Source organism: Capricornis sumatraensis, chromosome 7 (assembly GCF_032405125.1).
Source record: "Capricornis sumatraensis isolate serow.1 chromosome 7, serow.2, whole genome shotgun sequence".
Lineage (NCBI taxonomy): Eukaryota > Metazoa > Chordata > Mammalia > Artiodactyla > Bovidae > Capricornis > Capricornis sumatraensis.
In genome coordinates this window covers 15,210,802-15,238,012 of record NC_091075.1, presented here as the reverse complement: position 1 = coordinate 15,238,012, position 27,211 = coordinate 15,210,802, and the positions used below count along the sequence as shown (strand labels likewise).

Genomic DNA, 27,211 nt, shown 5'->3' with positions numbered 1-27,211 from the left:
GTATAATACCTACATTTCTTTTTAAAACCACTTTTCCATGCCTTTTTTATATTTGAGTGTAAAGTTAAGGAATCTCTTTACCTTTCATAGAATTAGAACTGAATAGCTGGAGCCATTCTAGACAATTATAGTTCATACATACCACAAGGGTAAATTTAGAAAGTTACAGCAGGTCACATCCATTGTGGATAAAGCGGTACTTCAGTTGTGCCCTGGTCTTATGGGGAAACGTCAGCTGCATGCTATTAGTATTCTAAGCTCGTGAGAAACTTCCCGTACAGATTTCTGTTTTAGTCTCTCTGGTATATGCATATACATGTATACTGAAGTATACGTATACATTGCAATTTTTATTTTATCAGCACTTCCTGGCATTCATGCAAGATGTTGATAGGTCAGCAGTATTTGCTTCCACAGGCAACACAAGAAGTGCTTTCCTATTCTGAGGAGGCTTATTGACAGAGAAATGGTAAGGAATGAAGACAAATCCAGTATCACTGCAAAAAACACCAGACCGTGTCCCAGAGGTTACACTGTGGCCTCTGTCTATAGTCCATGCACTCTCCTAGACCTTTCAGTCTTGCATTTTGAACACACTACCATGCTGGGATAGCACATCAGATTTCACTAGACCAAAACCACACTGTTGTGTTCTCTCCAATTTTAGGTATTGTTTCCCCAATTTTCTGATCTTGATTAGTATTATTGCTGATTATGTACTAAAGCTAGACGTTTCCAAGCTTTCCTTAATTTCTTCTTTTCTATAAATCCTTAAATTCAGTTCCCCCAAGTTGTATAACTTCTTTCCCCTGCATGTATGACAGATCACTTCCTTTTTTCACATTGCTGTCCCTGAAACGTTGCTCACTAGGACCATTGCAATAGTATCCAAACTATCTTACAGACTTCATTCTTCTTACCTCTAACTCACCCTCCATATGTGACTCCAGTGATCATTTTGAGGACAGCATTCTGATCTTGGCAGTTCCTGCTCTTTCACCTAAAGGGTAATATTCAGTCTTCTTATTATAGCATGTAAGAACATTCATAGGCTGGGCCCTGCCTTACGTTGAGAATTTTAACTTCTTTGTCATTTCCAACTTTATAATTCACCACACTGCATTACTCATAGTTTCCTGCATACTGTCTTCTTCCCTACCACTATGACATTTCACTTGCTAGTCCTATGCCCGCTGTGCCTTCCACCTAACTTATCACCAGGAACTGTGTAAAATACTGTGTTGCTATTCCTATTATATGTTCCAAATGTAAAATATATTGTAAAACACACAAGCATTTATTGCTTGGACTACTGTTTCTAAATGGATATCCATGGATCCATTTTTGCCCACTTCTATCTGATTCATGGACTATGTTGCAGCTAAAAGATATTTTCTAAATGCAGATCTTAAAATCTTTTGAGGGAATGTATGTGTGTTCAGTCGCTCAGTCTTTGTTACCCCATGGTACTGTAGCCTGTCAGGCTCCTATCTCCATGGAATTTTCCAGACAGAGTACTGGAGTGGGTTGCCATTTCTTACTCCAGGGAATCTTCCTGACCCAGGGATAGAACCCAAGTGTCTTGTGTCTCCTGCTTTGGCAGGCAGATTCTTTACCACTGAGCTACCTGGGAAGCCTTTGAGGGGACAGATCATGTTTATTTTTTCTGCATTTAATTCTTTGCATTTAACACACTGCTGGACTTCAAAATTGTCTTATTCTCAACTAAATAACTTCTTATAAAGAACTGGTTAAATTCTTTTAACTATTAAAAATTTTTTTTATTGAAGCATAGTTGATTGACAATTTTGTTAGTCTCTGGTGTACAAAAAAAGTGATTTACACACACATATATATATTCTTTTTCATATTCTTTCCATTATGATTTATTAAAGAATACTGACTATAATTCCCTGTGCTATGCAGTTGGACCTTGTTGTTTGCCCATCCTATATATATTTTTTATTATCAAAATAATCTGGTTTTAGACTAATTTGGTTTCACTTTTTCCAAACTGAAGCTTTGATTTTTCCAGTATGTACACATTTATATCTCTTCAGTAATTTAATCAAGTTAATGAAATGAGTCAAACTGGGAAATGATTTCCTTCTTATACAGTACACATATTGTGTATCCTTTAGGTATTTTTTAATTTAACTTTAAAGTTTTGTTGACTTTCAACTGTGCACCACTGGGCCAGCATAGAGTCAAGAAATGAGTGTAAAAAATGACTTTGTATGTTATATTTAGCATAATGCAGACTTTTTGAGAACTGGAATTTTGCTTTCCATGTAGATCATCACAAATGTACAGAAGAGTCTGAAAACTGTATACTCCTTTGGGACCCACATGCTTTGGAGAATGGGTTGAATAAACAACTTCTCAAAAATTATATGCACATTAGAAGGATTGACTTTTGCCATTTTGTAGATAACAATAAACAAGAATCGTTTAACCAAAGGGACTAGTGACTCAAATTATTTCCAATAAGCAACATAATTATAATGCTGAAATTCCTGACACCCAGTAATTAGAAAGATTTCTAAAAAAATAGAAATGCTAAGAGTGGCACAAATAGAGTTCTTAGGTCTATTATTCCTATAAAATTAAAATATCATCTTGGGTCAAAAATGGCACTAGAAAGTAACGAATTCAAATTCTTTTTTTATTCTGGAGTAGATATTAATATTATATAACATATGTACTCAAAAAAGTAAAATTAAAAAATTGAGTTACTCAGTTTTGATGCGTTTTCTCTAAATTGGTCTTTTATGGGAAATGATTTCCTATAAATGGGAAATGAGTCCAGAGTTACATTTTAAACAAGTAGAGTCAGGTTATCACTGTGTGTGGTTGGTAAGCTGTAAATAAGTGATACTGTTCTAGAAAATCAGTCTGACTGACAATTACAGATATACACTGGACTATTGTAAACAGAAAACTCTTCTGTATCTGCATGTGAGTTTTAGGAGGGCCACATTAAAATTAACAATGTAAGAATCGAAAAATATATGCAAGTTCTTTTAAAATAGTGGTCATATTTTAAGGTATGCCACTGTGAAGCTTTCCTTGGAAGAATGTATTTTCTTGTTCAGTCTTGAATAATTCAGTGCTAGAGAAGCAATCAGCTTTTTTGTGTGTGCAGTATGTGGGGCTGCGGTCAGTGCCTCCTTTGTGCTGTGTCAAGAAGCTGCTTTTGACTGAGTGATGTCTGCTTCAGAACAGATGGTCTAAAGATGAATAATCAGACCAATGGGGATAGAAATTCAGTGCCTACCTCAAGGGGGCAATAGTAAATTAACACTGTAGGATGCCCAGCATAATAAAGAATTGATGAAAGACATTTTCACTTGGTTGGGTTTATTTTTTTTCCTATCACGACAGTTCTAAAGGCTTTCAGGGAGACTAAAACCTAATTCAGGTTCATTTATCTTGATCCTTGAGTATAGCAGTGGGATAAACTCTAATATACCTTTCCTCCCAAAGGCTCTGTAATATATTAACACACGGATTAGTCAGGGAATGAGAAGAGTTTTGTGTAGAGAATATTTCTTAAAGAAAGAGTTAAATAAACAATTGTTACCAAATTATATCAAAAGCTCTGTCTTTTTTCTTCTGACTGGAGTGTTATTATGGTAGGTTATTATTCATTTATGAAACCTACTCTTATGGACAGTGCTGGGCAAAGGGAAATTCCTTTGGGGGTTTGTGTATATGACAGAAAGCTTGATAATCTCTTCCATGCTTTGGCCCATGTTCATTTAAGTTTAAGATGCTGGCAGAACATTTTTACGGAGATGTCCAGCTCATTGAAAATTAGGAAAGATATTAGGCTTGGGATACAGATTGTTTTAAAAATATGTTTTCAATGTTTTACTCTCAATTAATGCTGGTTGGAGGTCCCAAAGCAATAGTAGAGAACTGTTTAGAATTCAATCCTATTCAGATGTGGTGTGTGCTATTAAATTTCTATCGTGAAACTCTAGGTTTTCTTTTTTTTTTTTTTTAATTGGAGGATAATTGCTTTACAGTGTTGTAGTGGTCTCAGCCATACATCAACACAAATCAGTCATATTTATGTATATCCCCTCCCTCATAAGGGGCTTCCTTGGCGGCTCAGATGGTAAAGCGTCTGCCTGCAATGCAGGAGACCCGGGTTCAATCCCTGAGTCAGGAAGATCCCCTGGAGCAGGAAATGGCAACCCACTCCAGTACTCTTGCCTGGAAAATTCCATGGATGGAGGAGGCTAGTAGGCTACAGTCCATGGGGTTGCAAAGAGTTGGACACGACTGAGCGACTTCTGACTTGCATTTCCTCCCTGGTAAGCCTCAGCCCGGCGCGCCACACCCCCGCCCCCCGTTCAGCCCCTCTAGGTTGTGGGCGTGCCAGGCTGGGGCCCCTGTGTTGTGCAGCAGTTCCCCACTAGTTACGTTACACACGAGCGTGTATATATGTCCATGCCATTTTCGCAATTTGCCCTACCCGCTCCTTCCTCCAGTGTTTCCACCAGACTGTTTGCTATGTTTGTCTCGATTTCTTCTCAGTTAATAGGCTCACCAGTGCTATTTTTCCAGAAATCAGAAAGAGAAAGCCAAATATCAAATATTAATGCATGCATATGGAATGTGAGTTTTTATTAATTTTGTTGTTGGCATGTGAAATGCAGATTTCCATTATACGTCAGCTATTGAAAAAATTAGCGAATATTATGGAGGAACTAATATTCAGTAATATAAGATGTGTAGAATATTTTTGCTGGCCTTTGCCTTGTTAGTAAATAAATAAACAAATAAATAGAGCAGAACTTTTCAAATCCATCAGTTCAGGTAGTCATGTGAGGGGTGGTGTGTGGCATGAAGCCATAATGTGACAGGATACCTCTACACCAAGAGGAACCTGAATGGTTGAAAGTGGGGGTCACAATCTGACCCCCTGACCATATGCCATTTTTTTCCCAGTACGATATGCTCTTTAGGGAGGAATGGCAACTCTAGATAAACAGTTTAAAGCAATTATTAAGGTGCTTAGCTCACTGACTGTAGTACTACCTTTAATCTGTTTGTGTAATTGAAACCTCCCAAAGAGCTTCCCTGGTGGTTCAGACAGTAAAGAATCCCCCTGCAGTGCAGGAGACCTGGGTTCCTTCTCTGGGATGGGAAGATCCCCTGGAGAAGGGAAGGGCTACCTACTCCAGTATTCTGGCCTGGAGAATCCCCATGGACAGAGAAGCCTGGTGGGCTACAGTTCATGAGGTCCACAGAGTCAGACATGACTGAGCGACTATCACTTTCATACTTTCACTTTCACAGAGTTTCTTATCCCTTGGAAAAATCTGAAGCATTCAGTTGCAGTGTTCTAAAATTTAAAGTTTTAAGATGAACCTAAAACTATTAAATCTAATGTTTGACTTATAGCTATGGCAAAATGTTTCCCTTTTTTCTGATTTCCTTAGATTTGTAAGTATTGTGGTGGAGCCATTACTATCTTCCCATTTAAATTCAGAAAAAAAAATTGACATGTACTTTGTGACAGAATTTCTGAGTTCTGTAGGCGTTTTGGAGTCATAGGCAGGACATATAGCTAGAATACAAATAATCAAAATCTGTTGATTTTCCTGACTTAGGAGAAGTTGTTTTAATTTTCAATTTATGATAATGTTCAGTAGAAAACTGAAACTTATAAACACTTAAGAAAGTTTCTACCTTTTCTTTGTAAAAGTTCCTGTTTTAGTTAAGGTTTCAGTATGTCTCATTTGTAATTTTTATTAAACCAAACTCATGTCTGCAAAAGAGTTTCTTTTCAGGTCAGACTTCTACTGTCTGAGGATATACTAACTGAGGAATTCATACTTCTTCTGTTTAATAATTATTTTTAAATGGATATATCTGTGTATAAATCACAGGGAATCTGAAGTATAAAATAGTTATCAATCAAATGTACATTACAATTATTTTTTTGATTTAAGGTCTTTGTTCCTATTAGTTGTATGTTCTTGCCATATTTTTAATTTACTGAGGAGAGATATTGTTACATTATTAGTATTTTGACTCTGTTCAAAAATGTGTTCAGAAATTTTTTTAAGGTATACAATTATCTCTAACAACTTACTTCTATTTATCCTAGAAGACTTAACAATCAAGATCTTTGAGCCATATCCAGTCTTCCTGGATTCATGTTAAATATTTCTAAAGACCAGAGGATGCTATTAGAATAGTATAATAAAAAGATGCTCTAGAATTTGACTCAGCATCACAGTTTGAGTTCAAGTACATAGCCATGCGTACTTAGTAATCTGCATTGTTTCTTTCTTGCCTGTGTGGCACCTTGAAAGTAAAAGAGCAGGTCACTCAGTTGTGTCTGACTCTGCCACCCTATGGATGGTAGCCCTCCAGGCTCCTTTGTCCATGGAATTTTTCCAGGCAAGAATTCTGAAGCAGGTTGCCATTTCCTGCTCCAGAGGATTTTCCCGACTCAGGGCTCCCTCCCTTGTTCTCTTGGTCTCCTTCATTTGCTGCTGGTTTCTTTACCTCTAGGGCCCTGCATAATACGAATAATCTGCATTAGGAAAACTGCCTCCACAGTAAAAAAAAAAAAAAAAGATATTGCTTTTGAATACTAATTTTTTCATCTATTTACTCTGCAGTGATTTTGTCACCATTATGCAAGTTAGGAACAACTAATTTGTCAGTGTCACCATCTTTTTAAAGATGATGTCCTATGGTATCCTATAGGCAGTTCTTCTCATGGATAATAATCTCAGGGGAAACATTGATAATGAAAAGATTTATTTAGTGTGCTAGTGCAAATCAATGTCAAAATGTCATATGAAGTTAAGGAAAAAATCTTTGTCTTTATGTAAAAGTAATTTCAAATGATCTTGCATATCAGATAGGTATTTGCTTGAAATATTCAGGTGCAATTTATTTAGATAAATAAAGTTAAATATTGTTTTGATACAATTCTCAATTTTATGTGTTAATCATTAATTATTTTAAGTAATGTTTTAAAAGTAAAAATAGAACCACCTGTATCAGAACTAAAATTCTTAAAACATATGTCACTGAAGTAAAAACAACCTTTCGAGAGGTTATGTTAATTCTTTCTGAAGATCAGAGCTCCTTCAGCATTTTCCATTTAGTTGCAGTGTAAAGACCTGTTAAAATGACACTAAAAATGTAGTTTGAGCTGCAGTGTACAAACTTAGGTTTTATCGTAATTTTTGCTATTAGTGGCCAGCTAAATTGAAAGTAAGTGGGGTTTTAACACTTACTTTAACAGTTAGGACACTTTAACAGTTAGGACACTTTAATAGTTAGCAGGATATTTTCAAATACTCTGGTCTTCTGGCAGCACCTTCTTATTTAAAGAAGATAATATGTATGCATCTATCCTTTGATTTGCCATTCTTGTTTTGCCTTTATAATTTACAAGATAAACTGCAATTAAAAAAAGCTCAGTCAGTGTCTACTGTGCCTGTCATTGGGCTAAGCACTTTAAATCATATTTCATTCTTACAGCAATTCTATAAAGTACATTTTTTTTTTGATAAGGAAATTGAGACCCACAAAGACTCAAGATCATACAACTTGTAATTTGCTGGACATAAATAGTTTTAACATTCCTAAGAAAAGACCTAAGGAATTGTAGAAATGTCCCTTATTTTATTATGTTCATATTAAGATTTTTCCCCTCAAGTGATTTTAATAAATTTTGTTTATTTTGTATTACTGTAAAAATGTAGATCTCCGGGTAGGCAGGTAAATGACCCCGTTTTTTTTTTTTTTAAAGAATAACTGTATCCTAAGAAAATAAGCAAATTCCCTCAGTTTCACAAGGAAAATGTGCTTTCTTATGGTTAATTGGTTGGAAAATATTTGTGGAGGGTACAGGATAAGCCACAGACTGAGGGGAGGTACCCAGGGTCACTTGCTAGGTTAGTTGAGGCTGGTGGCTAATTCATCCTACAGGATGTGAGTGTCTCAAATATTAATAATATATTCCTCTCTTTGAAGTATGAAAATAGTTTGTAACCTCTAGTGTTATGTTTATTAGACTAATAATTAATTTTTTATTAGAAACATTTTTGGGGGGCCTCACCATGTGGCTTGCAGGATTTTAGCACTCTGAGCAGGGATTAAGCATGGGCCCTTGGCCTGTGAGAGCTTGGAGTCCTAACCCCTGGACTGCCACAGAATTCCCTTTAGTGGTAATTTAAATGTAAAAATCAAACTACATAAAACTCCTTAAACTCTTAGACCATTACTAAAATGAAAGTTGTACAAATTAAGCATGAACAGAACTACAAAACTAGTATTATTCAAAAAAAATAGCGCCAATGTAATAGAATGGACAGAACTGTGTAAAACTAAATCACAGATGTTGGTTTAATAGTAAAAAGATTTAACCTTGTATTTCTATAATGTACTTCTGAATTTGCCCTAAATAAAAATACAGAGCATACATTTTTAGAAGCATGTCATACAACCATTATTAATACATTTAAACTTTTGTTTCCTACTTCAGAATAAAAACATAAAGCTATCAGAGAACTTCTCCAATGCCAATATTGAAAGTGAAAGTGAAGTCGCTCAGTCATGTCCAACTCTTTGGAATTTCCAGGCAAAAGTACTGGAGTGGGTTGCCATTTCCTTCTCCAGGGTATCTTCCCAACCCGGGGATCGAACCTAGGTTCAACATTGCAGGCAGACACTTTACCATCTGAGCCACCTGGGAAACCAATTTTAAAGGCATGCTATTTGATAATCATTTAAAACTTTCTTCTTTTACTTGGTGATGGAATTAGTATTGTGCTAAAGATATGTACCTAAACCAGTAACACTGCAATTAGGAACTGAAAAACATTTTACTCTGGATTTTCTATTATGCTTACTGACAATAGTCAAGACAAGTTGGACCACACAGAGATAGCATCTGAGCCTATTATTTGTAACTTTATTTTTTTATTAGTTTTTTTTTTTTTTTTGGCCACTCTGTGCAACATGTGGGATCTTAGTTTCCTGGGCAAGGATCAAACCTGCTCCCTCCGCAGAGGAAGTTTGGAGTCTTAGCCACTGAACTGCCAAGGAAGTCCCTATGAGTGTGCAGGGTCTGCAGCTCAGTTAGTAAAGAATCTTCCTTTAATGCAGGAGACGCAGGTTCAATCCCTGAATCAGGAAGATCCCCTGGAGAAGGAAGTGGCACCCCACTCCAGTACTCTTGCCTGGAAAATCCCATGGACAGAGGAGCCTGGCGGGCTACAGTCCATGGGGTCACAAGAGTCGGACATGACTTAGTGACTAAACGAACACTGATGTGCTACTGCGTGCTATGCTCAGGTTCTTTAGTGCGTCCTGCCATGCATGATGGCCAGATTCTCTGACGAGTCTGTTCTAAGGCAAAATATTTTGCATATTGTGCATCTGTCTGTATTCCATCTCTCCTTCACCTGTTATGCATTGAATTATAAACACAAAGTCACATACTGAAATGGATGGCTGTATTCAGTAAAAGGGTAGCCATCCAGAAGACCTGGAACATGCTTATATTCTCCGTGTTAGGCTGTTATTGAACTGTAAGCATAGACGTTTTTGAAAATCTTGGAGCAAACTCAAGGACCCCTGTGAGTGAGCCCCTGGATCTTTCGGGGAAGCACTCCTTCAGGCCGTAACGCGGCTCTGTGGACGCACATTCCTCCTTGCCTTTCATGTCCGCTCTGCTGGATGCTGAGAAAGTATTGTTTTTCTAACATTTGGATCAAAAAACGTACAGAACTGTGTCAAGAAGAATTGAAGAGGAAATTCTTCTTTCTCGGCTTGAGATGCCACACTCGGGTTGTAAAAGGGACAAGTTTTAATGACCTCCATCTGTTGCAGATTAAAATAAGTGGAGCTCAGCATTTGAATGCCTTGTTCAGAGTCAGACTTTATATAGGCATAAGCACAATTGGTTTTAGGATCCAGAGTTCTAGGGACAGACAGCAACAAAGCATAAAAAGTTGGTCTGTGTGTCAGACTTTGCTCTCAAAGGAATTGATGTTGCCTTCTTCTCTCTTTCTCGTGCTTTTTGTGCGTGAAGTCTCCCGGGTCAAGCCAAGAGACAACAGTCTGTTTTGAAAGCATGCTTCTCCCACTACTAATACCTAATTTTAATTTTTAAGTTCTTACTTTTGTCATACTCAGAGGGAAACATAGCATCGTAAAAATTGCTGCGTCTCTCACCAGGAGTCCTGGAATCCTCTTTCATCTCTGTGTTGATTGAAGGTAACCAGACTAAAAGCTGTTTATCCTAAGCTCTTATGTCAAGAGCTTTAATCACAGATTGACCTCTTTGTAGTACAGGGTTTGCAAGTGTTTATCTGGAAGTAGGAGAAAAATATATACTTCTGTACCAATCTATACTTTTAACTTTCAATAATGCCAGGATCTACATATACATTTTGAAGTTTCATTTTAAGTTTGTTCTTGAAACTCATGATCTGAAAGCATTTTATAATAACACACTTAGTTGCATTTGCAAAATGCGTTTCTAATGCATTTTCTTACTTTGGGGAAACTAAATCCTTTAATGGGGTTCTAGAAGAATACAGCTTCTAGCAAAATTTACTGTGACTCAACTGCTGAAGAGATCCTTGCCAGGATAGCTCACGTGTTTCCTTTCCATTGGCTCTAACCTGTCTAAAAACCTGGAAACTATGTTTTTGTTGTTGCTAGAATTCCAGGGACTGGCCTTAAATCTTTTACTTGCCTTTACTTTTTAGGAGTTTGATTCAGAAAAGAGAAAATTAGTTATTAAAACTTGTTATTATGTAACAGCAAAAGCAATCCTCAATGTCATGCCCAGCCCCTACAGAAGGTTCTGAGAGGGTCTAATAGGTACCCCTCCATGACACCTGAAGTCCCTTCAGGCCAACAATAGCACCCCCCACCCCCAAGCTTCCACAGGGTGTCTCTGGGTGTTTCTTCATTCCTGCAGGGTCAGCTACACCCTCTGTCTCTACTTCTGTTCATGGCTTTCTTTTTTTTTTTTTTTTTACCAGGGATGATAGTGAACCCTGATCATAGTTTGTGAGTTTGATCATGTTAGACGTGTAGAGAAAGACAGTCAACTGGCTTTTTAATGCAGAATGTACTTTACTGTCTCTTTCCTTATTCCGAAGTGAATGTGTTTCTAAGTAGTTTGTCTCAAGCCAACTCTTCATTTTTCTAGGTGCATAGATGGCTGATAAATTTGAGGCTAGAGCTGTCAGCCAAGAATTCTCTCTCTAGCTAAGGCACTCTATCAAGCAAGTGCCAGGATTTACAGAGCAAATAGGTAGACCAAGGGCATACTGAGGTTATCACAAACAAACTAAACCTATAGCTGAGGTTAGGTAGCTACAGTAACATCTGCTTTGATACTTTGCACAGATGAGGCAGAACAGCAGATAAGACTTGCTGCTTCGAGATGGAGAAACAGGAGTTAAACCTTGGATCTTCCACTGAAAAATTCTGTGACCTTAAAAATTTTCTAAACCTCTTTCCTCACCTATTAAATGAGCATAATAATAGTTGCTTTCTCCTGGTATAATTGTAGTCACAATATAATGCATATGACTTCTTAGCTCTGTGCCTGACCCACCGTAAACATTCATGTGCTCAGTCTGACTCTTTGTGGCCCAATGGACTGTAGCCCGCCAGACTCCTCTGTCCATGGAATTTTCCAGGCAAGAATACTGGAGGGGGAAGCCACTTCTTACTCCAGGAGATCTTCCAGACCCAAGGATTGAACCTGTGTCCTGCGTCTCCTGCATTGGCAAGTTGATTCTTTACCACCAGCGCCACCAGGAAAGTGCTTGACATTCATAAATGTTACTTATAATTATGAAGCCTTGTGTACTGGATGGAAGTACTTTCTAGGCATCATCTTTAATATAGTATGGAATATATGTGCGTACTAAGTCACTTCAGTCATGTTGGACTCTTGTAGCCCGCCAGGCTCCTCTGTCCATGGGGATTCTCCAGGCAAGAATACTGAAGTGGGTTGCCATGCCCTCTTCCAGGGGATCTTCCCAACCCAGGGGTCGAACCTGCATCTTTGGGTGAATTCTTTACCACTGGTACTACCTGGGAAGACCAAGAATATATATAGCATGTGGATTCGTTTTTAAAAACCTAGATATTGGAAATAATGCTGTCATACTTTTTGTGACCTAATGTTATTTAATTGCTGTTTTGTAATAACTAATGTTTCTTGTGGGATATTGACGGAGCATAATGCAAAGTATTATCATGTTTCACTTCTAAGTGCTAGGGCAAGAAACTTGAAGGAGGAAAATCTTCCTGGAATTTAGAATTTGCTGCAAATCACAAATACTTCCATAGCATAGGCATTTCAAAATGAGTTACCATTCAGTCCCTGCAGCATTGCAGATATGCCGGGGGCACCCTGCCATGAGCATAACTTTCAGGAAGGGTGAAGCGTGAGGCATCCCAGTAGAGCAGGGAGGAGGAAGGCAGCACTATGTTAGTCACACCGGGATATGTTTCTGAAGGCTCCGAGCATGCAGTCCAGATGTACAGATTTCAGTCGTACCTTTTGACTCCGCATAAATTATCTATCAAATTTGTAAATATATATGGCATTGTGGCATTTGGCTTAAATGTGAGGTAATTTTGTCTTAGGGTGTTCAGTCTTCCCCAGTGTAAATCATTCTAACAGTCTGCAAGTGATTCCATATTTGAGACTCCCAGAGGAAACACTTCCATTTCTATGTGTGTACTTCATCAGCAGTCATAATAAACATGTCCAAGAATATGCCAGAGGCCCTTGCCGAGTCCTTTCAAGAGAGAGGGAGGCAGCAGTGTAGCCTACTGGGGAGAATGGTGGATTAAGAGCCATCCCACCCGCACCTCCCTTTCTAGTAGGTCCCTTTTCGTGGGGATCTATTCTTGTAGGTAGGTTGCTGTTTTCTCTTTGCATGTGTGTGTGTGCTAAGTGGCTTCAGTCGCGTCTGACTCTTTGCGACGCTATGGACCATAACGTGCCAGTCTCCTCTGTTCTTGGGGATTCTCCAGACATGAATACTGGGCTGGGTTGCCATGCCCTCCTCCAGGGGATCTTCCTGATCCAGGGATTGAACCCACATCTCTATGTCTCGTGCATTGGCAGGCGGGTTCTTTACCACTAGCGCCACCTGGGAAGCCCATTTCCTCTTTAGTCAGATGTTATACCACAAGATCTACAGAGTGAGGCCAGTATCTTGGAACCTAATGAAGTTTTATCATCATCCTTGTGTTAAGGTTTGAAATCAGACTTTGTCAGCAAGTCAGAGAGGCAAGGTGCCTGTGGCTACGTCTCCGAAATAGCCTCCTTTGGACATATTTTTTGGTGGGGGTGGGGGGATTCAGTTGATTTTCCCAGGATCAGGTTTTGAGAGGAATGGACTCAAGGTGAGGACTTAGAAGGCAGTTTCCACTCGGACTGATCATCTTTACCAAGAGATTTGAATCTGGTATTATGTCAGCTGGTTTACATTTAATCTTGTTCTTCCAAAATCACTAGGATCACAAAATTTGCATTGGCCCAGTCCGCACCTGCCAGCTAGCACTATCTGCTTTCCTCAAAGCATCCTTGCAACTTTCTGTTTTTCCCCTATCATAAGGACAGATGACTTCCAGGTGACCCGTAGTCGGTATTCTCCCTCAGATGCATCTGAAAACCAGTCAAGGAAGAAAGAAGAAACCCAGAACCTTTCATTTCTTTGCAGTTTTTTCTTCCTTTTTGGCTTCATACTAGGCTCAGTATAAAGTCACTAGCTTCCTGAAGCTAAAATGAATGGGTAAAAGTGGATTTGGGGGTAGTATAAATTCATCTTCAAATGTAGCCAAAGATTTGGAATAAAGCAGTAAAATTATTTTTATTTTAATGATTCTTTTACACTCTTTAATAAAGCAGAATGTATTCCCATTGACATTAATGTCCTTAGCTCTCTAGAAATGTTGTGAGGTTGCTCACTTGTCCTGTTAATTATTATTAAGTGTTTTAAACTCAGGTTTGAATTATTTTGCAGCCAAAGCTTTTCTGATCTGTGGTGCAAACATTCATGTTTCTTTGTTTTTGTTATGTTGTCACTTTATCAGTAACTCACTGAAGCTCTTTTCTGTTTCTCACAGTCTGACAGCAATGCAAGCTTCCTCCGTGCCGCCAGAGCAGGCAACTTAGACAAAGTCGTGGAATATCTGAAGGGGGGCATAGACATCAATACCTGCAACCAGGTAAGCGCCCTGCAGCTGCCTCTGTATTATACGCCGAAGACACTCCTGTCACCTATAGATACACTCAAAAAGCCCAGCAGGGTTTTTGTCTCTTGTTAAATTTACTGAAATAGCACCAGTCCAGAATTATGAAAGTTCATTTTTGCCTCCGTACCAACTTTTAAAGCCTCAGACATTTGTATCTAGAGCTAATAATACCAGCAAAGTAGATAGATCAAAAATGATTGAACATCAGGTTTGCCTATGAAATGATCTGGGCTGCCCTTAGCTGAAATACTGCTCATTTATTATCAACTAGTTATCCAGATGCTGGCTTCTGTTCTTGTCTGCTGTAAGCCTTTTATTCAGGGGGTAACTGATTATTACAACTTGGGATAGAGAAATAAAAGAATAAAATCAAAATTATGCACCTACTTACCCCTTCCCACCCTGCCATTACTTTTAAAGTATGGATTTGAGTTAGAAGAGTTTGAAACTGTTGGCTTAAATGAGGTGTTTGGATTATTCATTTATTACATCCATTTGCTAAGGACTTTAGATGGTATTATACATTCTGGATATTATTTGATCCCAGGGATGTTGAGATTTTTGTGTTTTCTGTAAGATTTTAATACCATGAATAAAAGTGTCTCATGAACGCCAGTATTCACTATAGTGTGCTAAATGTTGCTGATGTGTGTGTGTGCATGACAGAGCTAACTGGGAAATGAATAATCCTGCCTAATTATAAGCTAGCAGGAGATAAATTTCATTGTCTAGTTCTAAATCATCTATAGAATGTCGTGATATATACTGATATATATATCCTGATGTGTATTTAGCCCAGTTATGTTCATTCTGTAGTCCCTTGAAATTAGTGAATCTTTCAAATACGACTTCTCAAAAACTGAATCCGGTGTCTTGTCATACTCAAACTTGCTTTCCTCCCAAATTCCTAACTGCTGATTTTCTTTTTGTTGTTCGGTTGCGAAGTCGTGTCTGACTCTTTGTGACCCCATGAATTGCAGCGTGCTAGGCTTCTCTGTCCATCACTATCTCCCTGAGTTTACTTAAACTCATGTCCATTCAGTCGGTGATGCCATCTCATCCTCTGTCACCCTCTTCTCCTTCTGCCTTCAGTCTTTCCCAGCATCAGGGTCTTTTCAAGTGAATCGCTCTTCCCATGAGGTGGCCAAAGTATTAGAGCTTCAGCTTCAGCATTAGTCCTTTCAATGAATATGCAAGGTTGATTTCCTTTAGGATTGACTGATTTGATCTGCTTGTTGTCCAAGAGACTCTCAAGAGTCTTCTCCAGCACTACATTTCAAAAGTATCAATTCTTTGACATTCAGCCTTCTTTATGGTCCAACTCTCGCAAGCATACATGACTACTGGAAAAACCATAGCTTTGACTATATGAACCTTTGTCAGCAAAGTGTTGTCTCTGCATTTTAATACACTAAGTTTGTCATAGCTATCCTTCCAAGGAGCATCTTTTAATTTCGTGCTGCAGTCACTGTCTGCATTGATTTTGGAGCCCAAGAGAAAGAAATCTGCCACTGTTCCCATATTTTCCTCATCTATTTGCTATGAAGTGATTGGACTGGATGCCATGATCTTTGTGTTTTGAATGTTGAGTTTTAAGCCAGCTTTTTCACTCTTCTCTTTCACTTTCATCAAGAGACTCTTTAGTTCCTCTTCACTTTCTGTCATTAAAGTGGTATCATCTGCATATCTGAGGTTGTTGATATTTCTCCCGGAAATCTTGATTCCAGCTTGTGCTTCATCCAACCCAGCATTTTGCATGATGTACTCTGCATATAATAAGTTAAACAAGAAGGGTGATAATATACAGCCTTGACATACTCCTTTCCCAGTTTTGAACCAGTCTGTTGTTCCATGTTTGGTTCTAACTGTTGCTTCTTGTCCTGCATACAGGTTTCTCAGGAGGCAGGTAAGGTGGTCTGATATTCCCATTTCTTTAAGAATATCCCACAGTTTGTTGTGATCCACACAGTGAAAGGCTTTAGCATAGTCAATTTCCTTACTAATACTTAGTTCCAACAGGTTTCTACCCTTGTCTTCTCCCCTACTTCAGTCCAGCACTTCTTTCCTGGTTCATTTTCCACATCCACAAATTTGCATTAACCCGCAGTATGGTCACTTACCATAGTTGCTGTAAGCCCCTGCTTAATTAGGTTCTCTCTTCATCTCGTCACTCTGGTCAATCTCTATGCTGTCTTGAGTCATCTTTCTAAAATAAAAATATTTTTATGGTACTCCTCCACCCCCAAACTTTCTATGGCTTCCAATGCTTAGATCAGTGTGGTTGTCATATAAAAATTACCTGCAGACTTTTGCAAAAGGTGCAGGAATTTCCTTGCCCCTCCCAAGACTTTCCACCATAGGAAATATTGTCACCAATGGCAATATTTCTTGTCCTTTAGGGAAGTATATCTCTTGGCATAAAAAATATTGAGTGCTGCTTGCTTTTAGGAATCAATCTGCTATAACCCTGAGCATCCCTATGTATTCCTTTGGGTGTGACAAGAATGAAAGACACTGAATGCTGTTTATCACGGGCATATCTCAGGGTAGTGTTTGCAGTGAGCAACCTTAAGGGATTAGGTAGCTCATTCCTTCAGAGAAAATGTAGGCTTATTCATTTTTAGTTTAAAAGCTGTGAATCCCTGAAGGTTAATTCTTCTTTAACACAACCCACGGTATGCACAGGTATCCATGTTCCTCTGTGTAACTTCCTTGGGATTGGGAGGGGACATAGGGAACTGATGTAGGCAACATGTTGACAGCCAGCCGATTCTTTGCTGTGAACTATGAAGTCCATTGAGCTTCCCTCGTGTCTCAATAGTAAAGAATCCACCTGCAATGCACGAGCCTCCGGAGATGCAGGTTTAATTCCTGAGTTGGGAAGACCCCCTCAGTAGGACATGGCAACCTACTCCAGGATTCTTGCCTGGGAAATCCTATGGATAGAGGAGCCTGGTAGGCTACAGTCCGTAGGTCGCAAACAGTTGGACACAACTGATGCAACTTAGCATGCATGCATGAAGTCCATTGTCTCTCATCTAGGAGACTCGGGTCTTCTTCTAGCATTAGGAAGCCGTAGCAGTTTAACAGTTTCGCTTATAGGTAAGATAAAATAGCAGACCTTACATAGTTTTTGGCACTGACATATGGAATCAAGCCAAATGCCTTTATCCTAGTATATAAGACCTTCACATTTTATACTTCCATTTCTTATTTGTCATATTTTGTTATGAATTCTTTTATTTGATATGTTTCTAGTAGTTTTTGAACAAATAATTTGGGGTTTTCATATATTAAAAGAGAAAGAACATCCAAATTCTTATTCTTGTTGTTGTTCAGTCTCCAAGTCATGTCTGACTGTGACCCCACGGACTACTGCTGTCCTTTACCATCTCCTGGAGTTTGCTCAATTTCATGTGCATTGAGTCGGTGATGCTATTTACCAATCTCATCTTCTACTGCCCCCTTCTCCTTTTTCCTTCAATCTTTCCCACCATTAGGGTCTTTTCCAATGAGACAGCTCTTCATATCAGGTGACCAAAGTATTGGAGCTTCAGCTTCAGCATCAGTCCTTCCAATGAATACTCAAGGTTGATTTCCTTTAGGATTGACTTGTTTGATCTCCTTGTAGCTTAAGAGATTCTCAAGAGTCTTCTCCAGCACCACAATTCAAAAGCATCAATTCTCTGGCACTCAGCCTTCTGTATGGTCCAATTCTCATATCCAAACATGACTACTGGAAAAATAAAGCTGTGACTATATGAAATTCCTATATAGATGTATGAACTTCCTCCAAATTCCTATATAGACATATGAACTTCTTCCAAAACTGCCTGTGAGAATGAATATAAATTTTTAAAATATTTTAACATGCTTTTGTAGAGTTTTTTCAAGTACATTAAATACATTTACCCAATTTTAATACCAATTCATTAACATTCTATATTTGTAATATGCTAGAAAAAAGGCATGAAACTGTCTGAGGTATTAGTTTATTTAGATAAAATCTTCATAAGTGATGCCAGAAGAGGAACTCAAGGAAAACGACATTAACTTCAGTCAAACCAAGTCCACTTTACCCTAAAATATAAGAAATATCTTAATCATATAAAAGATCTATGGATTTTTTTTTTAAAGAAAAACTCTCAGCAGTAGATGCTGACTTCTTATCTGCTTTATAGAGTTATGAACCTAACTTCTTGAGGTACCTAGAAAAGTTTTTAGTAGCTTAACATATTTTTCTTGTGGCCCAGTGTCCACTAACACGTTACTATAAAAGGGAAGAACATTTGTTTTTGTGAGAAGGCAACAAAATATCATGAAATCGCACAGAATTTAAAGCCCAGAGGCTCAAGTTTAAGTTCTGTCTCCACTTTCATCAAGTCATTTCAAGTTAGAAAGTGACATCTTTCTAATCTCTAGGACAAGAAAATAATAATATGTTCAATTTTACACACTGAGCAGCAATGTGAATTAAATATGAAATACGAAAGGACTTTCTAAGGTGTACATATTCTAACTGCTATTACTGTGTATAATCTACTGAGAACCAGTAAAATTGAAGTAGACCTCCTTGCAAAGTATGACGTTGATTCTCCTCAGTCACCAGAATTTAACCAGGTAATAAAGTAATGCAGAGTTGCAAAGAATAGCAAGGAGAGATTAGAAAGCCTTCCTCAGTGAGCAGTGCAAAGAAACAGAGGAAAATATCAGAATGGGAAAGACTAGAGATCTCTTCAAGAAAATTAGAGATACCAAGAGAACATTTCATGCAAAGATGGGGTCGATAAAGGACAGAAATGGTCTGGACCTAACAGAAGCAGAAGATATTAAGAAGAGGTGGCAAGAATACACAGAAGAACTGTACAGAAAAGATCTTCACGACCCAGATAATCACGATGGTGTGATCACTCACCTGAGCCAGACATCCTGGAATATGAAGTCAAGTGGGCCAGAGAAAGCATCACTACAAACAAAGCTAGTGGAGGTGATGGAATTCCAGTTGAGCTATTTCAAATCCTGAAAGATGATGCTGTGAAAGTGCTGCACTCAATATGCCAGCAAATTTGGAAAACTCAGCAGTGGCCACAGGACTGGAAAAGGTTAGTTTTCATTCCAATCCCAAAGAAAGGCAATGCCAAAGAATGTTCAAACCACCGCACAATTGCACTCATCTCACACGCTAGTAAAGTAATGCTCAAAATTCTCCAAGCCAGGCTTCAGCAGTACATGAACCATGAACTTCCTGATGTTCAAGCTGGTTTTAGAAAAGGCAGAGGAACCAGAAATCAAATTGCCAACATCTGCTGGATCATCAAAGAAGCAAGAGAGTTCCAGAAAAACATCTATTTCTGTTTTATTGACTATGCCAAAGCCTTTGACTGTGTGGATCACAATAAACTGTGGAAAATTCTGAAAGAGATGGGAATACCAGACCACCTGACCTGCCTCTTGAGAAATCTGTATGCAGGTCAGGAAGCAACAGTTAGAACTGGACATGGAACAACAGACTGGTTCCAAATAGGAAAAGGAGTATGTTAAGGCTGTATATTGTCACCCTGCTTATTTAACTTATATGCAGAGTACATCATGAGAAAAGCTGGACTGGAAGAAACACAAGCTGGAATGAAGATTGCTGGGAGAAATATCAATAACCTCAGATATGCAGATGACACCACCCTTACAGCAGAAAGTGAAGAGGAACTCAAAAGCCTCTTGATGAAAGTGAAAGAGGAGAGTGAAAAAGTTGGCTTAAAGCTCAACATTCAGAAAATGAAGATCATGGCATCTGGTCCCATCACTTCATGGGAAATAGATGGGGAAACAGTGGAAACAGTGTCAGACTTTATTTTGGGGGGCTCCAAAATCACTGCAGATGGTGATTGCAGCCATGAAATTAAAAGACGCTTATTCCTTGGAAGAAAAGTTATGACCAACCTAGACAGCATATTCTAAAGCAGAGACATTAGTTTGCCAACAAAGGTCCATCTAGTCAAGGCTATGGTTTTTCCTGTGGTCATGTATGGATGTGAGAGTTGGACTGTGAAGAAAGCTGAGCACCAAAGAATTGATGCTTTTGAAGTGTGGTGTTGGAGAAGACTCTTGAGAGTCCCTTGGACTGCAAGGAGATCCAACCAGTCCATTCTGAAGGAGATCAGTCCTGGGTGTTCATTGGAAGGACTGATGTTGAAGCTGAAACTCCAGTACTTTGGCCACCTCACTCGAAGAATGACTCAGTGGAAAAGACCTGATTCTGGGAGGGATTGAGGGCAGGAGGAGAAGGGGACGACAGAGGATGAAATGGCTGGATGGCATCACCGAGTCGATGGACATGAGTTTGAGTGAACTCCAGGAGTTGGTGATGGACAGGGAGGCCTGGCGTGCTGCGATTCATGGGGTCGCAAAGAGTCGGACACGACTGAGCGCGACTGAACTGAACTGAACTGAAAGTAAATATTGTTGTCTGGTGTTCGCTCTGTTTTAATACCATTCAGTAATGTACCTCAAGTAGAGGTTAGGCAAATGAAGTGACAAATGCTAACTAATTAGTTACTACATATCAGGCTTTGTGTTGATGGCCTGATACTTCATCAATCAGCAGAGACAAATGTAAGGGAGACACTCCCTTGAGTACAAATACAGGAAGAGTCCATAAGTAGTTAAGTGATGTCCTCAGGGTCACAGAGGTCTGTTCTCTTTCAACTTGTAATCTTCCTGAGATGTTTGAATCTGCCCTTCAAAATTTGCCGTGGTGCTGCCCTTTATTTTAAAGCTCAAATCTTATTTTTAATATAATGTTGCTGGTATAAAAAGGACCTTATTCATCCACAGATTAGCATAATATGCAATTAAGGGAACTTTTAAGTCAAAGAGCACCACCACCAGGATTACTACTTAAACTCAAATAAAATATAGAACAGAAATAATTCCCAAACATCCAGGAGAGCAAAAGAGGCAACTCTTTAGCCAAAGTATTGCTATTTCTAAATACATTAAATATCAAAGCTAATATTGCATATCTTGCTCATAAGCCTGAGCTTCTGGGGAGCATTATGACATGTAACATAGAAACCAGGACTTTCTGTACCATGTTGTATTTCTCAATGAAAGGCAATCTGGGCTGTACCAGCTTCCCAAAAATACCATGTGTGTTGGCGTGCTAAGATTCCTTAAACTAAAATATGGATGAAAGTCCTTTTCTTTATAAAATTGGTCTCATAACTACCATGAAAATTTTCAAATTTAATTGAAAAATGCCATTTGGCTTCTACTTTCATTTGAAGGATATGAGGAAAATTCAAAATATGGCATAAGATAGATTTCTTTTAAAAAACTGAATTTTCATTTTTCTTTTTTCATAGCAATCACAATTTTTTAAACTTTCATTTTTGTTAAAAGATTAAGCTGGTAATGTATTTTCTATCTCTTGTACTTTCAGAAAAAGAGAATAAATCTTAGCTTTTGTTCCCTATTTTTGAAACTCATGTGTGCTTATTTTATATTTACTTAGTAATTATTCATAAGATAATATTATAAACAAAGTTAACATCTAGATATTAAAAATAGCCTCTATGATCTTTTCATAAGATTTTATAGCCAGTCTGTGGCTCAGACGGTAAAGAATCCACCTGTAATGCAAGAGACCTGTGTTTGATCCCTGGGTTGGGAAGATCCCTTGGAGGAGCGCATGGCAATCCAGTCCAATATTCTTGCCTGGAGAATCCCCATGGACAGAGGTGTCTGGCAGGCTCCCAGTCTATGGGGTCACAAAGAGTCAGACCCGACTGAGCAACTAAGCACAGCATATACATCAGTAAAAGCCTCTGAAGGTTCAGATACTTTCACCATGTACAAAACTTATTGGTTCCACTGCAGTGACTTCAGAATGAAGGATATCACATTCATTTATTGGACATAATTCTAATTATTACCTTAAAGGTTAACAGTTCTTAAAGTGTTCTGATTTTTGGTCTTGACATTTTTACCACTGAAGTGATAAAGTGCAAAATATCAGTTACAGCCTATGTTTCATTTCTCAAAAGCAGAGGGCAATGTCGGTGCACCCACCAATGACTTTATCATAAGCTCACATAGTTATGACTCAGACCACACAGCCTTTTTGGAAGCCACATTAAAAATGTGGGTGCTGAAATCCAAATTCTCATTTTAGCCACCTCTCAGCTACCTGACCCTGGGCAGTCAACTTCTCCAAGACCTGTTTTCTCAAAATAGCGATCATAACAACACTGAAGTCATAGGACTTTTATGATAATTAAATATGATGTTTGCAAAATGCTTAACAGAGCAAGAATTCTAAAATTATTAGCAAATTATAATCCTTGTACCAGTGTAATATTTTTATATTGATTCTCAACCTGAGCTTTAGTAAAAGTAATGCTGGTTCTCACAGGCAGAACATAAAAGGTATTATCATAGCCTGTGTCATCAAGTAGGAAAGATCCCATTTAGTAGCAATTTGGTAACAGTTACTGTTTATATGGGTTATTTTAAACTAAAATCTTTTTTGGAACAAGAATCTTTTTTATGAATGTCATTTGGCTCCATCTGGTCAGAACTTCTTTTTAAAAATGCCAAAAACAATTTTTAGCCTGGGACTTTATAAAGATAAAAAGAAAAATGAATAGCTGAGAACTGAATTCATAAAATTAATGGAATATGAAATGAACTACACACAGTTTTCTAACAAGTGAAATGAGGTACAAATATTTGTACAAATAATCTAGGTGTATATCTATGAGTTCATTGTGACACCTCTTTTAGAGGAAGCAAAAGGTAGTGCATTTTTCTGATTCAGGTTAGGTACACTCTTTTGTTATTGGATTCTGCATCATTCTCTGATTTTCTTCAATACATTAACACTAATTCTTGCTTTATACTGAGTAGTGTTGACTCAAATTGGATTTGAATGATGTCTGCCAAATAATTTGAGCACTTAGAATTTTCAGTTTCAGAGTTAAGTCATTCAATGTAAAGAAATTCCAATAGAAACTTTTCCTCAGCTACTTCTCCATAGCTCTAAAAAGCTTTGTTTCCATGTGTAACCACCCAGATTTACAAAATGTTTGAAATGTAACTCTTCTTTCACTTTAAAACAGCTTTCCCTGGTGGCTCAGATGACAAAGCGTCTGCCTGCAATGCAGGAGGCCCAAGTGCGATCTCTGGGTCGGGAAGATCCCCAGGAGAAGGGGAGCTCCAGTATTCCTGCCTGCAGAATCCCATGGACAGAGGAGTCTGGTGGGCTACAGTCCATGGGGTAGCATAGTGTCAGAGAAGACTGAGCAACTAACACTTTCACACTTTTCATTTAAAAACTCCCAAGGGTAGCTTCCTGCAGATTATTCCTGTCACTGTCTTCTTAAGTACTTTGCTAAGTGATTTAGACTGAACAGAACACTTTATATTCTAAGAATATTCTTCAGTGCTTGCTTTCTATATCTTAAAAGATGTTGATTTTGAAACATAACAACCAGGCAGTTGCTCATTCCTCCCTAGGTCATCTCAGATTTTACCCTCATAGCAGCCTTTCAGCCAGTCTGAATGCAAGCTTACCATCTGTGGATCTGTTTATTCAAGCACATATTATATGTTTACTATGTGGCAGGCAGAATTCTAGGTGCCATGAAGGGAGGGGCAGAACCCTGCCCTCATGTAGCTTACAGTCTGCCTGAGAGGAGAGAGATGGTCACCAAGGGAAAAAGTAAAGTATGTGGGAAGAGAGATGGCAATCGATGACAAGGAGAAAAATACAGCCAGGACGAAGAAAGGGAGGGGGGTGGGGAGCAGCATGTTACTGAAGGCGGGATGGTTAGAAGACCTGGAAGAGTTGAACAAGGAAACTCGGCTTGTTTGGAGGGAGTACGTTTTATTTTATTTTTTACTTTTTCTTGGAGTGTGGTTGCTCTACAATGTTGGGTTAGCTTCTGCTGTACAGAAAAGTGAACCAGCTATAAATACATATATCCCCTCTTTGGGGGGTTTGCTTCCCATTTAGGTCACCACAGAGCCCAGAGTAGAGTTCCCCGAGCTCGACAGTAGCTTCTCGTTAGTTATCTCCTTTACCCATAGTATCAGTAGTGCATATATGTCAGTCCCAGGGAGTGCTTTTTAATAGAAGCCTTAGCAGAGAGGAAGCCCCAAGTGAGGAGCGTGCCTGGTATGTTTGAGGCCAGTGTAGCTGGATTAGCATGAGGGAGGGGAAGAGAAGGTCAGGGGAGAGCCGGAGGCAGCACCAAAGAGCGTATAGGCTATTTCAGGAACTTTGGCTTTAACTTGAGGGAAGAGGATTGATTAGGAGTAATAGCAAAGACGGGGCATAAACTGACTTTATGTTGAAAAGTAGCCCTTAAATCGAAAGGGAGCAAGCTCAGAAGGAGCAAATGCTTTGGAATACTTTATGAAGAGGGAATGTTACACAGAAGCACGCATTCAGTTCAGTTCAGTTCAGTCACTCAGTCGCGTCCGACTCTTTGCGACCCCATGAATCGCAGCACACCAGGCCTCCCTGTCCATCACCAACTCCTGGAGTTCACTCAGACTCACATCCATCGAGTCCGTGATGCCATCCAGCCATCTCATCCTCGGTCGTCCCCTTCTCCTCCTGCCCCCAATCCCTCCCAGGATCAGGGTCTTTTCCAATGAATCAACTCTTTGCAGGAGGTGGCCAAAGTATTGGAGTTTCAGCTTTAGCATCAGTCTTTCCAATGAACACTCAGAACTGATCTCCTTTAGGATGGACTGGTTGGATCTCCTTGCAGTCCAAGGGACTCTCAAGAGTCTTCTCCAACACCACAGTTCAAAAGTATCAATTCTTCAGTGCTCAGCTTTCTTCACAATCCAACTCTCACATCCATACATGACCACTGGAAAAACCATAGCCTTGACTAGATGGACCTTTGTTGGCAAAGTAATGTCTCTGCTTTTGAATATGCTATCTGGGTTGGTCATAACTTTCCTCCCAAGTACCTTTTTAATTTCATGGCTGCAATCACCATCTGCAGTGATTTTGAAGCCCCCCAAAATAAAGTCTGACTCTGTTTCCACTGTTTCCCCATCTATTTCCCATGAAGTGATGGGACCAGATGCCATGATCTTAGTTACACTTCTGTAATACCTTAGGTGAGAGATGAGGTGTTCTGTTCTAAGGCATCAGATTGGAGAGATATGAGAAGTGGTTGGAGTCTGGATATATTTTTAACATAGAGCTGATAAATGTTGTTGATGGATTTAATGTAGTCTGGGAGCCAAAGAGAGATATTGGGGATGAATATTGGGCTGCAAGGAGACTCATGAGGGTTGAAGATTTGTTACTGGAGAGGAGAGAGAAGTTGTGAAATAATCTTCTAGGAGAATGGAAGAGAGTGATGAAGGGTAACCGAATGGTTGTGTGTGTCTGTGCTCAGTTGCTAAGTTGTGTGTGACTCTTTGTGACTCCACGGACTGTAGCCTGCCAGGTTCCTCTGTCCATGGAATTTTCCACTCAAGAATACTGGAGGGGTTGCCATTTCCTTCTCCAGGGGATCTTCCCAACCCAGGGATTAAACCCGAGACTCTCCCGTGTCTCCTGCACTGGCAGGTGGATTCTTTACCACTGCACCGCCTGTGAAGTGAACGGTTGCCAAGCAGCGAAGTAGAATGAGTAGAAACAATAGGAGTCGGCAATGAAGGCTGGGGTCACAAGAATAGTGAGGGTTAAAAGTTTCATTAACTGAGATGGGAAAGACTGTGATTTGAGTAGGTTTAAGGAAATAATCGTAAGTTCAGCTGTGAATATAAGTTCAATTCATCTATTTGATATCCAAAAGTTGAGCATGTGGTTGGGCATATGAGTCTTGGGTTCAGAGGAGAGCTTTTTACCAGAGATACATATTTTGGAGCTTTCAGTGTTATAGATGATATGTAAAGCCATGAAGGTGGACCATGTCCCCAAAACAATATATGAAAATTATGTGAGAAAACTGAAGAGGTCCAAGGACTGAGCCTTGGGACACTCCAACTCTTAGAGGTCAGGAAGATGAGGTGGAGCTGGGAAGGAGAATGGAGAAAAGTGCCCCGAAAAGTGGGAGAAAACCTGGAGTGTGGTGTCCAGGAAACCGAGTGAAAGGTTTATTTTCAGGTGGAGAAAAATGCTCTGTAAAACACTGTTCAGATAACCTGAAGGAGGGAACAAGAGCCTTAGTAAAGTGGTGATAGCTAATGACTTGATTAAAGCTTTCTTGGTTGCCTGGTAGGGTGAAAGCCTGACTGGGATTGATTCAGTTGAAATGGGAAGACCAGATACTACTGCAGGGACTCTATAAAGGGAAGGAGAAAACAGAGGAGGGAGCTGGAAGAGGAGGTAGAATTGAGACAGGCTTTAAAAAAAAAATGAGATAAAGTATAGCGTTTTTGTCTCATTAATGGAAAAAATAAGCAGAGGGGTGAAAAGTCAATGAGGGATGAGAGAGAAGGGAGAAATGCTGGATGCTGGCCTGAGGTGGGTGAAAGGGGATGGGGCCTGGTATACACAAGGGGAGTTGGCCTTTGCTAAGAACAGGGCTAGTTCAGGAAAAGGGAAGGGTTTACGGATAAAAGAGCAAGAAGCACTTCAGAGGAGGTGCTGGGAGCTGCATGTGGAATGGAAGTTCTTTTCATTGCTTCTATTTTTTTTAGTGAAATCTGAATGAAGGTCATCAGCAGAGAGGAGAGATGGGAGAGAGGTGGTATTGGAGATTGAGGAGAGAGAAGATGTGAAATGATCACCTAGGGGAATGGGAGAAACAGTAACAGTATGATTGCCAGGCAGCATGATGAGCAAGCATGTATGCATGAGTTCTTCTGCAGCTGCATTCAGACATGGTGTCAGAGGGAGAGGTCTGTCACCAGGAATGTGGTTCAGCTAAGCATGTATGGTGTAGCTAGAGAAGATCAAGCC

General features: G+C 39.2%; 1 protein-coding gene across 2 annotated transcripts in view; it reads left to right on the top strand.

Annotated features, from left to right (window-relative positions):
• The window catches only part of ANK2 (ankyrin 2), a 247,787-nt gene that overhangs the window by 20,367 nt on the left and 200,209 nt on the right, over positions 1–27,211 (top strand). For both annotated transcript variants that reach the window (XM_068974921.1, XM_068974920.1), the window contains exon 2: positions 14,152–14,253. In XM_068974921.1, the coding sequence (XP_068831022.1) occupies positions 14,152–14,253 (102 nt within the window). The remainder of the gene's footprint in view (positions 1–14,151; positions 14,254–27,211) is intronic.